This window comes from Myotis nattereri (assembly GCF_964212035.1).
Source record: "Myotis nattereri genome assembly, chromosome: 9".
NCBI lineage: Eukaryota > Metazoa > Chordata > Mammalia > Chiroptera > Vespertilionidae > Myotis > Myotis nattereri.
The window spans coordinates 36,356,941-36,372,127 of NC_138084.1; the positions used below are offsets into that span (position 1 = coordinate 36,356,941).

The following is a 15,187-nucleotide window of genomic DNA, read 5'->3' on the forward strand; positions in this document are numbered from 1 at the left end:
CTGAAAATTAGGAGATAATTTGGTTTTCTTGTGGTTCATTCCACTTCCTTTCAAATACTTTGAAGGAATTATGTTCAGTGGCATGTCAACCATTTTTTAAAATTTTACTTAAAAAGTAAATTTTTGTTTTATGTTAAACATTATGATGTCAGCATATAATAAAATTAGGGCCTGATGTCTTCTTTTAAAAGAATGTTAACATTCCATGTAACTTTTCTGACCTGTTAGTAAGTTACAAATATATTCGGATGTACCAAGGTATACAATTTAAGTTGCTTCATATTGATGGCAAAATTTTTGGATACTAGGATTTTTCATAGGCATGCAAATTAAAAAATTCATTTCTAAGCAAAATGTCTAACCAAATATGGCTTGATTTTTTACCCCCAAAATACTGATAATGAATTGGTTGATATTCATGATGGGGGCAGATCAGTACCAAACAGCTAAACACTCACTGGATGTTTATGCAGAGTACCGAGGGCTCTATCACATCAACCTGGCGAAGCCTTTTATGGTCATGTGACCTTGAGAAAGTCCCTTCGTCTGGTTTGTAGGCTCATACTTTAGAAACAGACTTTATTTTTGGTTTTCACACTTTTGTTTCAGCAGTAAAACCTTTTTTTTCTAAGTAAAATCTTACTCAGAACCCCTAGCTACATGTGCTGCATGTGCATGCATGCACACACACCCCCTACACCACTTTATAAATCTTATTTTATTAATATAAATTTCTTTATGTAAACTTCAATTACTATAATACTAAATATTATAAAGCCAATCAATGAAAACATGTATTAATGCATTGGTGATATCCAATGTATTAGAATTTGGTGAGTAACGGAGTTATATGATGGAACTTGTTTTTTAAATTAATTTTTTACCAAAATAAATTTTTTTAAATTAAATTCAGGTCAAATTTGCAAAACCCTGACTCTCCTCCATGATCATTAGTATTCTATGGAACATATTTTGAAATCCTTGGGATAGATGATCCCCCAATATTTTTTTCAGCTCTAAGATTTTAAATCCTATGGATTAGACTTACTGAGTCCAGATCAGATTGCCTAATTTAAGAATGTTTCTGAAAATGAGCAAAGTTGCTTTACAGATTTCTGGATCTTTCCCAGGTATAGCCAGTGATTTTATCCCTCCGAATCCTTCACCTTTCAAGGAATTATCTAACACTGAGAACAGAAACTTGATATTGCCCAAACCTTTTTACTTTTCAATATGAGCTCCAAGACACTAACTGATCTACTGTGAAACAAAATGTTATTAGCCTTATCTAATAAATGAGCACTTTTTGCTCACTTCATTAAACTGGGTGATAATTCTTTAGATGTGAATATTAGGTATGTTATAATAACTAATCATAAAAAGTTGTAAATGTGTTAATGGATGAAATGTACTTTTTGTATTCTGTACAGCTTTGTCTTTTTTAATTATGAAGTACTTAAATGCACTTACTATGATAGGAAGTATAATGTGTGCCTTCTAGGATTTGTGAAATGGTTTCATGAACTCTAAGGAATTTATTTTATTTTATGTTGTAAAGTTTTCCCTATCCTAACTCAATAACAAAGGGTTGACTCATATTACAGTGCTATAAAATTTTAGTTTAAGAAAATAGATTTGACTACTGAATTTAGAAGTGGAGAATAATAGTATCTGTTTTATTTTAGGATAAACTGATATATTGTGCAATAAATAATCTTTAACAAGTAAATTTTAGTTCATTGAAGAGGTTTTTTTCTTATCATGTAGTTTCACATTCTCATGTGCCAAATGCTTATATTCCTTAAAGGACTGTTTTGTGTTGTGCTCTGGGGGGTTGTGATGTTTGTGTACTATGTGTTAAAATTCATTTCAAATTGGACTCAATTTTCTTATACCTAATATATATCTGAGTAATAGGCTTCTTGGAAGTACCTTTTGGTTCAGTGATTTTTAACAATGGTAAGTTGGATTTATTAAAAGGAAGTCTGAAGAATTTGCATTTTACTGGTTTCTTCTTCATTAAATCAGGCTTATCCAGGAATAAGAAAACTACTTGGAGGTTAGGGAAATCAGCTGATCACCCATATTTATGCTGGACAACACAATGACAATATAACAAACAGTTTATAGCAGACTTTCATTTTTCTTTCTTATCTTTTAAAAATAATTGATAAAATATTCCATCCTATGACAATTTTTTAAAATATCTTTATTTTTTATTGATTTCAGAGAGGAAGGGAGAGGGAGAGATAGAAACATTAATGATGAGAGAGAATAATCAATTGGCTGCCTCCTGCACACCCTACACGGGATCGAACCTGCAACCCAGGCATGTGCCCTGACCGGGAATCAAACCGTGACCTCCTGGTTCATAGGTCGACGCTCAACCACTGAGCCACGCCGGCAGGACTTTGTAACAGTTTTGATCTTTACCTTGTAAAATCATTTCTAAGATAAAATTAATGTAATTAGAGAAGCATAGTAGAATTTTAGTGCTGAGAAGTGAAAAGCCATTTATAAGGAGTGGTAGTTTATAATTAAATTTACTAATATATGTCATCATGGAGAACACATTTTGGTCTCAAAAGACATAAAAGCCTCCAGCTATATTTTAATCGTGCAGCTGTGTATAGTCTTACTCTCTGGCACCCTCTGTCTTTCTGTTAAGATATTTATTTAGAGGTTGAGGGTGTGAAAATTCCTGAGGAACTGTATCTGTCTGATTAGTGTTCCTTTAATTGTAGTTAGTTACACTTGTTCTTTATAATAGTCATTGTTCAGGTATAGAATACGTAGGTATATTATCAACATAGCTCTTTCAGCTGTGCCTAAAAATCCAGAAAAAGATGAATATTGTTTCACCTACACAGCACTCAGAAACAAGTAAAGTGAAAAGCCAGAGGGGTGGTTTGCGATTCTGCTTTAATCCAGGATATGGGGAAGTGAAGGCCCAGGACAGGCCTTGGTAAATACCAACCTAGAAGTTGTGATTTGTTTTCATGAGACAAAAAGCAATGACACTGATAATTTCAGCAATGCAGTTTGAAGTAACACATAATGTGAAGCTGAGCCTTTTAGAGTAAGGGATAACATACTCACAAACTGTTGTTTTAGAAACATGGGATAGTATACAATTACCTTTGATTCCAGCTGTGAACGTGAAAGTAGGATTCCCCCTCCACCCACCCAAAAAAAAGGCCAGTTACGTACAATGATGTAATAAAAGTTCAAAGGGCTATAGGAAAAGGAAGGTGTCTGAAAAGTTTACAGGACAGGTAAAATTTTTGCAGTAAGTGCTGGCTGAACAGATTAAAGTAATACCATGGAAAGGGAAATGAACAGGCATGGCAGACGTTAGAGAGGAAGACAGCAAAGGTTTACTTTCTGGGCTAGTGAGCTCCAGCTTGACATTTTTTTGTTTCCTAGTGAATGTCATCCATGTCTCAGCCTTACTTAAAAATGAATTAGTAGTTATTGATAGCTTTCCCTGATGCCCAGTCTTGTCTTACAGTAAAAAACTTCAACGTTTGCTTTAAATGGTATTAAGTTGAAATAGTTTTAAATTATGGAGCCGTAGTCCTAACAGACTTTATTTAATAATTACAAACAAATACTTGATACAGATAAAATAACAATGAAAAACTGTACAATGCTTGCAATGATAGGCAAATGTATACAAATGGGAGATTTTAAAAAATAATAAATGTCTAAAATAATGCCGGGTTTTCATTCAATTTCTTGATTAGTGATAAGATAGCATATATGTTTGCCTAGTTAAAAAGAAAACACTACACTTATTGTTCTGTTGACCAGTGGAGGGGACATGCATTATAAAATAAAGTCACAGGACAAGAAAATCTGAAGTCAAATAAGCATTTTCACAGGCAAAAATAGGATTCTTCCAATCTCATGATTCAGGACTTCCCGTAGTCTGCATTTGCTCACAGAAATAAACAAGAAGGTCCTTGAACAGCTTGTGTATTAAGAGCACATATTCTTAAAAGGTTGCCAAAAGAGAAAGTCATTTATTCAACATACATTTATTGAGCACCTACTATGTACCAGGCACTAGTAACACAGATAAAGAGTACATTGGTAAAGCTTAAATTCAGACTGGTCTTAAAAAATACTTTCTACCTGTGCCCTGGGACCACTTATATATTGGGAAAAAGTCTGTGTGTTAGGTAAGGGACAAAGAAAAAAATGCACTGGGTTATAGTGATAAAAGTTAGAACTTTTGTGAGGCCTTGTGGAATAGTGGAGAAAGGGCTGGATTAGGAGTAGGGAAACCTAGTTCTAGTCCTATTACTTACTAGCTGTGTGACCTTAAGTAAATCTCACTTCTCTGGCTCTAAATTTTCATAAGTAAAATGATAATTGGGCTACAATCATTCATAGAATATTAGAGCCAAAAGGGAACAGAGATTATCTAGTCTGGTGCTTTTCAAAGTACTTCAAATAAAAATATGTAGAAGTCCCATTGAAGAAGCAAAGGTAACACCCAGAACCTCACTCCCCTGCCCTCTCCCACCCGGAAATTGGGAGGGGGATTCAAGACCTCCATTTGAAAACCTCATCTAATCCAAACCCTCACTTTTCAGATGAGGAAACCAAGACACAGAAGAGGAGGGACTGTTTCAATGTGCACATTTGGCTTCCTAAATAGAAAGGAGGGAGGAGGGCTAAATAAAACAGTTTTAAGAAATTCATCAAAAATGGAAAAAAAAGGTTTTTTGTTGTTTTGTTAATCCTCACGAGGATATTTTTTTCCATTGATTTTAGAGAGAGTAGAAAAGAGGGGAGGAGGAGAGAGAGAGAAACATTGATGTGAGAGAGCCACATCAATTGGTTGCCTCCTGCACACTCAACTGAGGCAAGGAACCTGCAACCCAGGTGCATGCCCTTGACCGGAATCGACCCCACAACCCTTCAGTTCAGGGGCCGACACTCTCTCCACTGAGCACACCGGCCAGAGCAGAAGTTATCTATTTTAATTCTCTCAAAGTAGCTCCTTATGACAGGGAGCTTTGAAATTGATTTTGTTTAAGGCAGCCAGAGGCCGAAATGAACAACTGTCACAAAGACTGTACGGCCTACAGCGGACTATGGCAGAAAACCACACAGACCCCATGTCAGTAGCCACTTGATCCGTGGAAGATCCTGGCCCTAACAATGCAAGCACTAGCGGTTTCAAGAGAAATATTTGGAAAATTAGGAATGAGTACAGACAACTGTCTATCTCCCAGATCCCCAAGGAGCAGTCACCACCTATTACTCAGAAATACTAACAGAAGTGGACATGTCGGGTCTTAAAGTGAACGGTACAACCAAAATCACTAGGTTTGAAGGTTCTTCAGAGGCATCCTCTCCCAGGAGGAAAGTCCTAGTGTGGTATCTTGACCACCGTTAATCACAGCAGACGTGAAATTAAACCAGAAAGTTAAAATGCATGTCCAGTGCTCGACCTACTTGGTCAGGGCTGTGATCTGTTCTGATTTCATAGCATCAGACAGGAAGCTGAGCTCATTGCATAAGGTCTCGTATCGGAATGCCATCCGGATCTGAGCAACGTTTGTCTTTCGAATATCATTTCCTTCAGGTCCTTCTTTATAATAATTTTGTCCCAGAAACTTCTGCTTTTCCTGTGGCCCAAAAGAAATACAAGTCAAACAGTACACCTTAGATTCCGTTCTCTAGCCACACGGCAGCTCTGGCATTCAGCCACACCAAATCAGACGTCCCCCATCAGGGCATCTTTCCCCATGGGGCTCTTATGAATTTTCTCCTGGCCCCCATGTCCTCAGGGATGTCACCCTGACAACCACATTCACTCCCTTCATCTCTGACTATGCCTTCCTTGATCAGAAAGGACAGATTCCTGCTGGTGAGGAATATGGCAAGGTGAAGACTCTTAAGAAGTCCCTCCTCAGAGCTGGCAAAGGCAGACAGTCGGGAGTCTGGGGAGAGCCAGTCCAAGGAACCGAGTGCACACACTGAGTCTGCAGCCTTTAACTCCTCTGCATCAGCATCAAAAGAGCAACACCAATGCAGCCCTGTTCCTGTACCAGCGACATCACCCAGAGGAGGTACCCGGGACCTGGGCCACCAGAGCAATGATTCTCAACCCTGCACGTCAGAATCACCCAGGAGGCTGTAAGAAGCTACTGATGTCCAGGTCCCATCCCTAGAGTTTCTTATTCAACCTAGGCACTCCTCCTCTAGTCAAAAAATACTGAGGGCCTAATGTGTGCCAGGGGCTATTCTAGGCCGAGGGATATAATGCTGAACAAAACAGCCTTTGCCCTAATGGAACGTACATTCCAGAGGGAAAGACATAAAAACACGTAGCTACATATTACAACATCAATAATATTATGAAGGAAAGAGTAAATGGACAGAGAAAGGTAAGTGTGTCTATTGCTGAATGGGTGGTCAGGGAAGGCTCTGAGGAGGTGACATTTGAGTAGAGGTCTGGAAAAGGTGACAGAGCAACCAGGATTATTTGAAAGTCTCCTCCCCGGGGTTCTCCCCTAGAACATGTGACAGAGACCCTGCCTGTCCCCTTCATCACTGATGCCAGAGCCTAGAAAGTACCGGGTCAACAGGCATTCACTGTGCACGTGCTGAAAGGCCAGGAGGGACAGCGCCGCCACACCGTACCTGATGTGAGAGGCCGCTCTGCAGCACGCTGTTCCTGGCGATCTCACACAGGTCGCACGTGCTCAGCTTCCACACTTGGGCAGCAATTGCATATTCTTCCATAAGTGCTTCCTAGATTCCCCCAAAAGTGAATGTATTAGATGGCAGAATATCCATTTCAATGCTGCACAGATTTCCAAAGCTACAAACATCAGACGTTGCAGATTTAATTTTTCTTTCATGACTGGCACCTGGATAATCAAACAACGTCGTCCCCCTAAGATTTTGTGTGTGTGAAATCTCAGGTTACCAAGGAGAGATAGATGAAAGAACACCTACGTAGGTGTTTGTTAACAGCACATGTCTGAAGCCCTGTGCTGGTCATGGGGACACCAGCCTGCTCTCCTGGGACACTCTCCCGGGTCAGGCACACCTTTAGTACCTGCTCATGGTTTGTTATTTATTTAACAGACCATTTCCTTAAGATTGTCCTAAAGTCAAAGTTAATCTGGGTACACTACTAAGAGCAGAGATGGAACCTTAAATAAGGAGAAATGATCAGTATCAGCGGTGAGACAGTGTAATCCCCAAAGGATTTGGGTTTGGGCTGTGCTATTACTTCTGGGATGTGAAATGTCTGACTAACCCAAGCCCTTCCATTACCCCACTGCCTCTGTATCTCGCAGCAGCGGTTCTTAAGATGTGGTCCCAGGATCCCTGGAGGTCCCCAAGGCCTTTTAAAAGGTCCTCCCTTTTCCAAAGATATCTAGTTGGAAAGGGGACGGTTTTCTTCCTATACTTTGGTAGAAACAATTTAGCACAACAGATTGCAGATATGAGAATCCAGCTGTCTTCTATTAAACCGGACATTAAAAGAGATTTGCAAAAATGTAAAAAGGCCATTCCCAGTATTTTTTTATTTTAGGAAATATGGTTATTTTTCATAAAAATAGCTATTCATGTTAACCTTTAATAGGTTTATCACTAGATATAACTCATGCTCTCTGAGGGCCTCAGTTTTTGAGAGTATAAAGGGATCTTAGACCAAAGCTTGGAGAGCCTGTCCTAGAAGACTCTGGGACTTCTGTCTTCACTAATCGGTGGCTGTCTTATCAATACCATCAAAATGTGTTTGGCTCACAAATGGCTGGTTGCCATGCATGACACTGCCTTTCCCTTCCTCTTCCCTTTCCCCAGAGTCCAAAGTGTAATAATAATAACATTATTGAGAAAAATGGTAGCCAACATTTTGAATACAAGCTATGTGCAGATGCTCTGTTAGGCTCTTCACCATCTTAATGAAGCCTCCTCACACTACAGTTGAAAGGTAGATGTGAGTCAATTTTTCCCCTATTTTACACATGAAGAAGAATAAGATACAGAAACATCAAGTAACTGTACCAGCGTCACGGAGCTAGTAAATCAAAGAAAGGGGAAATAGGGAAAGGCAAGGAAATGAAATTGTACCTTCAAGATTTCAAAGCCTCCAAAAGAGGGCTCCTGGAAGAACACTTCCTTCCCTCACCAGGAGCTGACCTGCTGTCTTCCCGGGGCCACTGCCCTCACCCTGACAGCAGAACTGAGCTGTGCACTGCAGTGAGCGGCCAGGCCAGGACGGGTGCCTGCTGGGAGGACCTGCAGTCCTTGCCTCCCCTAAAGTCCTCACCTTTGTGTAGTGGAACTGCATGGGGTCGTCGGTGGAGAGGGAAACATGCAGTCCCTTGTGCAGGAACTCCCTCAGAGGGTTTTTGGAGTATTCGAGGAACAGACTGTTGTTGCTAAGAGGAGACATGGCAATGGGGATCTGAGCCAGGTAGTAGAGATACTGCAACACCGGACTCTGCAAGAGAACCACCAAACTCAGGTGACAAGGGCCAGAGAGGGGAGGGTGAGGAGGGTAAGGGTGGGCAGGGAGGGAGGGAGGGGAGAAGCATCATCAGTGGAAGCCAGGGGTCTGAGCAGTGTCTGTGCAAGTCCCCAGGCAAGCCCGAGTTCCCCAAAGCCAGGACATCCCATCCCTCCTCCTTTTCCCCGACCTCAACATTCACCTCATTCCTACATCACATGCCCCTCTCTCCCTGGGTCTGCCCTCCTGCCACTGTTGGAAGTGCTCCCTCTTGCCCCCAAAGTGGAGGCATAGCTCAGGGCAGCTGCATGCCCCAGATGACCCCAACCTGCATACTCAGCTGCCCTCCCCAGGCCCTGACCTCAGTGGTCAGTCTGGAAGATGCCCCACTTGGTGGTTTTGTTGCTTTGACTGCAAACATTCAGGTTGAGGCTATAAACACTCCAGCAGATGGGAAGGGGCAGACCTAACTGGGCTACAGAGGTTTCTTTGGTACAGTACCCACCCCACACAGAAATGTGACAGGTGGTTAGACCTCCCAGGACCACAGCAGGGGAGCAGTTTGAGCAAACATTGTCCCTGTGGAAGCGATCCAAGCAATGGCGCAGACCACATGCACAGAGTTCATGGGAGCATTATTTACACCAGCAAAAAGCTGGTTTTCTGCCCAGCAACTAGAGATGGTTGAATCAAAGATGGACAATCCAAATGGCAGGCCATCCTTCCAACAGCCTTTAGAATGAGGAGCATACATACGTTGCAGCACAGAAAAATGCTTGTTAAATAAAGTTAAGGGACAAGAAAGGAACAAAAATCTCTGTTTATTATTATAATAAGCATTTAGAAATATGCTCTGGAAGAAAAAAAGATGGAATAGGAACAACTAAAAAGCTATAAATGGCTGTTTCTATTAAAGCAATAGCAATATGGGTGGGGTTTTTCTTCCCATTTCTCCATTTGTTGGAAATCCAAATTGTGTTATATTTATAATATCACTTTCATAATTAAATATGAAACGAAGATGACTACAGACAGCCCTGCCCAGGAAAAGGCCCAGAGACTCCCAGGGGCAAACCAGCCCGGAGATCCCACTCCTCCCCAGGGGAGCCCAGGGCAGGGCTGTCACTGAAGGCAGATGTCTGTGAATGGCTGGTTACCTTCTTGAGGAGCAGCCCGTGGGAAATGTTGTCGGCAGTCAGGAAAGCAGACACCAGGTGGGTGATGGATCCAGCCTCGCCGCAGTGAGGCCGGAACAGGAACGTGCTCAGACCTCGCTCCCTGCAGAACAAGTGAGGCAGGCTCTTGGTCAGCAAGGACCTCTGGTCCACATTGTGCAGGACCCCACAGGCTGGGCCTGCACCCCTAGCTCAGGGCCTCCTCCAGGGGAGACAGTAACCCAGCTGACACAGGGCACCCTGGAAACTGCCCCTCCGAAAATGCAGAGGCCAGGCCCAATGCCTCAGAGCCAAGGGGCACTATCCCTGGGACATAGAGGGAGCCTAGTGGTAGGAGGAGACTGCCCTGTCCTCCATCCACTTCTCCCCTCCCCTCTTCACCAGGCCTGCAGCCCAGATTCCTAGACCTTCAGAGCAGGAAAAGCCGTGAGAAATCATTGAGTCCAACTTCTCTGTTACACAAATGGACAAACCCAGAGAACCCAGAGGTGGAATGAGACATTAGAAGCCACTGAGCAGGTCAGTGGTAGAGCTAGAACTAGAGCCCCATGTCCAAAAGCTCAGCCCAGACTGCCCCCACCCAACACCAGGCCATGTTCTTTCCATCAGAGTCTCATTCAAAACCTCCACCCCACAAACTAGTGAGGCCCCATGCCCAGCAGGGGCGGGAGGGGTGCTAGACTTGCAGAGAGGGGCACGGATGGCTCAGTGTCCTGTGCGCTGGGCGCCTGACTCCTGCCATGTGTGCCTCATCTGCATGTGTGCCCTGGTGGGAGCCTGGCCTGTAAGACCATTGGGTATAGGCTCCATGAGGGCATGGGCTTAGTCTGCTTTGTTCCCTATAATGTGTCCAGTGCCTAGAACAGTGCCTTTCATGTAGCAGGTGCAATAATTTGTTGCATGAATGATTGCACGTGTGAACACTTGCATGTGTGTTGGACGTCCTATGCTTGTATCATATCAGGTACAGGCAGGTACACATGTAGGTGTTAGTGTGTGTGTGTGTGCATGCGCACGTGTGTGCAGGCTTGGAGTCTGGCCTCATGGTATGTATGACTGATTGTGCCTATTGTAGTGGGCATGGCTGCCTGTGTACCTGGCCCTGTGTGGGAGGCTGGGGCACGTCCTTGGGTTTGAAGTGTGAGGGCCTGTGGCCGTGGGTGCAGGGCAGCTCACCCACCTGCGGAGGTTGTTGAGCACCATGATGTTGGCATACATGTAGTACAGGTAGTAGCTGTAGGGCGGGTTCTGCTCACTGGTCCAGATGTCCGGGTTGGGGCTCTTGTCCGAGAACATGTGGTCGCTGTGCTTGGACTCATCATCCACACTGTCGAACCCTGTCACCTGGGTGGGACGAGGGGCCCTACATGAAGCCAAGGCAGAGGAGCTGCCGGAGGCCTTGGAGGCCGGGCCTCTCAGGTTCATGCCTCAGCTGGGGACCCCAGGGCCAGCCTGAGGCACAGTGCTCCCAGGGGTGGGATGGGGAGTGGGCACAATGCCATCATCTTTCCTCCAGGGCTTCCAAAGGTCCCCAGAGGGCCAGACTGGAGCGTGCTAAGCCCCTGTGTGATGCGGCAATGGCGAGGGGAACTCGGGCCAGGTGAACAGCGAGGCAGCCTTACCCACTGCTCATTCCTCTGCTGTGCCAAGGAGGGGGCCAGCGTTGCAGGGTAGCCAGCAGTCCTGCCATCAGCAGCAGGGACAGCAGCTCTGAGGGGGAAGGGGACAGGCATGTCCCATGCACCTACTATACATTAGGCCCTGCTTGAAGCATTTACCACACATCAATTGATTTAATACTCAGTGGCCCTGTGAGGGAAGGCTGGGCTGCAAGCAAACCAGAACCAAGGCGATTAGCCAGAGACCACAGGCTCTGAGCCTAAATGGGCTCAACATCTGGACTCCGGGGCTGTAGGTGGAGAGTGCCCAAGGGCACGTCCCAGGTGTAGTCACGTAAAAAACAGCTGGAATGCTTCACAAACAGGCCAAGGTGGGCCCCATCCAATATGGCTTCCTTGGAGGGCTGAGCCATGGCTCTGGGAGGAGGTGGCTCTACGTACCGCCTCTTCCCCGAGGAGGTGGCTCTACGCACCACCTCTCCCCAGGAGCTGCCCTCTGAGCCAGGTCAGAGAAGTTCCGGAGACTCCTACCTTCCACTTCAGGTACACCTCGGCTGGGGTCCAGACTATGCCCTGGGGCCCCACCCTAGGCACTGGCTTCCTAGTCACCTGCTCCCAGAGGTCAGGCCTTGACCATAAATGTACCTGTGAGGACACATGTGTTGCAGTTTGCTAATACGTGTCCCTCCTTACACTCAGCCAGAGTGGGGCTCTAGGAAGGGCCCCTGAAAGACTGCCCACTTCTCTCCACACTGGCCCCAGCTGGGTCTGCCAGCCTCCCCCAAAGGAGCAAGGGACCACAAGGGGCTGGGCAGAATCTTCCCTGTCACAGAGCCCTATGTGTCAAAGGAATGAGGTCCCCCCACCCCCCATAGCTCTCAGCATGACCTGGACGGGCATGGGGGACCAGGAGGACTCAAGTTCTGCTCTGTCCCCACTAGCTCCAGCTTCACCGGGACTCTCAAGGCCGGGCATGGGGGTAACGTCAGCCCCTCTACTGAACTCTATATCAATGGAGGCAGGGCCTGGAGCTGGACCTCCCACAGGCCTCAAGCACAAAATATATACAAACCTTAATTCTTCCTCCTCCTGCTCAAGTCTGCTCTTCCCCCATTGTCAGCAATGGCCCCTGAAAGGTGCACCCCCCCCCAAGACCCCAAGCACCAGGAGGCCCCCTGGACCTCTCCCTGTAGCCCATCTTCAGGCTCCACCCTGTCCTGTCAACCTACACCCATGCCCAGCACGCTGCCCGGAGTCCTGGCCTGCCTCCCGCATAAGCCACACTTTCTTACTTAGGAGGCCGTCTGGGATGGGGATAACAACACCTGCTCGGGAGTCAGGCACCTGGATATGAGTCCCAGTTCTGCCACTTTTTCATTTTTATCTCTTCGTGTGTAAACTGGAGCTAGTAGCTTCGTAGGGCTGGTGTGAGGATTAAATGGGACAGTCCCTGGAGAGCGCCTAGCACAGGGTCTGACGCACAGCAAGCACATAATGCTGCTTATTATCAACACAGGGTCCAACACACGGCTAGTACATAACACTCGTATTATTAACACCAACCATGGTGTAAAGTAGGGCAGCCATGAGGCTGAAGCAGGATCGCGTCACGTGCGGGCCCCGGAGCAGGCAGCAGCAGTAGCGGGGCTGTACGGCTAGTTCAAGCCCCCATCCGTCTGCTGGGACAGGCCCCTGACTCATCTTGACCCTTTCCCCCAACTCTAGCCACCTTCTGTTCCAGGCCACTCACCACACAGCAGCCAGGACAATGTGTGTCTAAAACAGATTCAATGATGTCCCTCAGCTTGTTGAAACCCTTTCCTGATAGCCCATCCCCCGGGGCCTCCCCCCTACACACACACACACACACACACACACACACACACATTCACAAACTCAACCACCCCTACCCCATGACCCCAGCCTTCTAGAATCTCCCCTGCATTCCTCCTTGTCAGAAATCTTCCCCAGAACCTCCACCAGATACTGACCTTGCTTCTCACTGTCCTCAGCTACCGCTATGCCAGGCACACAGAGCAAGCGACCAGCACCTGCCCCACCATGCCCTTTCTGGTTAGGTCTCCTACGCCCCTTCTCTCCCTCTCGCATGGAACTAAACAGACATGGAAGATAAATATATTGTGAGGGGCTTGTGTGCTTAAGGTGTGAGGGCCGTCTTTCTAAGAAAAAGCAGGAGAGCTGAAACGTCTGCGTCTCTAAAGAAGCCGGAGGCTGCTGCTTGGTGCTGCTGGCGCAGGACCCAGTCTTTCCAGCCCCACCTAACCAGGCACTGACTCCTCAGTCTACCCTGTGCTGCCCACCCCAGCCCCCACCCAAGCCCCAGGGTGCCCCTGAGGAGCCTGGTGGGGCTGGCACCCCCATGCCTGGGCACAGGAGTGACAGACCTGAGAAGGGAAGCCTGATCGGCCCACAGAGAATCCTCTCCTCTCTCCACCTCCACGCACATCGCCTGGACACCACCCACACTTACATATTTCAGGAAGAGGTGAAGCTCTCGGTGATCCTGGGGGTTGATTGTGGCCTCAAAAAGGGGCAGGAAGATGTTCTCCAGCATCTTCCCAAAGCTTGGCAGCAGCCTCTTTGACCTAAATATGTCACTGGGGAAAGTGAAGACAATGATCAAGGTGGACCCAACAGCCCCCTTGGCCTGTCTGAGATCAACCTCAGTCACTTCCCATTCAAACAAAACACCCTGAGTGGAGGCAGAGATGTGGCTTGAACATTGTCCTTCCCCTCCCCTCCAACTCCCAGCAACATCTGCACTACTAGCATTGGTTCCCTCCAAGAGCTTTCTCAAACCAGAGGCCACACTGGGAGAAGGGTGGAGGGATTCAGGGTGACCACGGAGATGAGTCTTCCTATTCCCCAGGGATCCAAACTCTCTGCCACTCAGCTCAGTTCCCCTGAAGCACAGGCCCCAGTCCGCCCAGGGGCCATGAACCCTCCCCCCCTCCATCAGCCAGACAGCTGGAGAGGACAGTGGTGGTCTCTGAGTCAGATCCAGGGGAGGGCCAGCAATGCAGGCCACCATCAGGTGCCCGACTCCCTGGTGCTCACCCAAAAGGACCTCCGCATCCTGCAGTGAGAAGACAGGCAGCAGTTCCCACCAGGCATTTGCGCACATATGTTCTTTAAAGAGTAAGAGTTTGTCACAAAGACATCCCTGAGCACCCCTTCCTATAGGAAAATCCCTGGGAGAAGAGGCCTAAGTGGGCACTGGAACAGGTCTCAATAGTGCAGACTCAGCGGCCCAGGCGGGACAGGTGGGGGGCCCAGGGGACACAGGCAGGCAGGGGGCCGCCTCACTTACTAGATCCGGGGCACCTGGATGATCCAGCGCATGTTAGGAGAGTAGACCTTGTGCTGGATGAACCAGTGGGCCAGGTTGAGCCACTCATCGGGACTGCGGCCGTAGATGGAGAGCCTCGGCTCTGAGTACTGGTACTTGCTCTCCTCCAGCTCCCGGGCCACCTCCTGGGCACCAAGAAGAGCTCAGGTCAGGCCACGAGCACCCCGGCTGCTGGATCCTGCAGCTCCCTCAGCCACCTGCTCCCAGGCTGGGGAGGCCTCATCTACATCACCTGGCTGCCAAGCAAGTACTCACTCGCCTCAGCAGAGGCTCCTTCCTGGAGAGAAAGGCCTTGGGTCTGCACCATCACAGCATAACCAGGCCAGGCAGCAGACACGGCTCCCCAGGGAGCTCAGCTGCTCCCAGCCAAGCTCAGGCTGCAAATAGACAGGGCAGCAAGGCTGGACGCTGTGAATGCTCTCGGGGTGGACACCCTCCTCCTCCTCTTGCCCACAATCCACACAGTGGACACATTCAGCATCAGCCTGTCCACACTCGGGGCTGACAGCCGGGGCCAGAGCACTGGGCCCCTGAGCAC

The 15,187-nt window shown here is 47.1% G+C and overlaps 1 protein-coding gene across 1 annotated transcript in view; it reads right to left on the reverse strand.

Annotated features, from left to right (window-relative positions):
* Positions 1–3,577: 3,577 nt before the first annotated feature.
* The window catches only part of AMPD3 (adenosine monophosphate deaminase 3), a 48,559-nt gene continuing 36,949 nt past the window's right edge, over positions 3,578–15,187 (reverse strand). The window contains exons 9-15 of the mRNA XM_081099092.1: positions 14,611–14,774; positions 13,771–13,897; positions 10,841–11,004; positions 9,643–9,763; positions 8,306–8,479; positions 6,661–6,771; positions 3,578–5,642 (exon numbers count right to left, since the gene is read on the reverse strand). Coding sequence (XP_080955218.1) covers positions 5,466–5,642; positions 6,661–6,771; positions 8,306–8,479; positions 9,643–9,763; positions 10,841–11,004; positions 13,771–13,897; positions 14,611–14,774 — 1,038 coding nt within the window. The 3' untranslated portion in view covers positions 3,578–5,465. The remainder of the gene's footprint in view (positions 5,643–6,660; positions 6,772–8,305; positions 8,480–9,642; positions 9,764–10,840; positions 11,005–13,770; positions 13,898–14,610; positions 14,775–15,187) is intronic.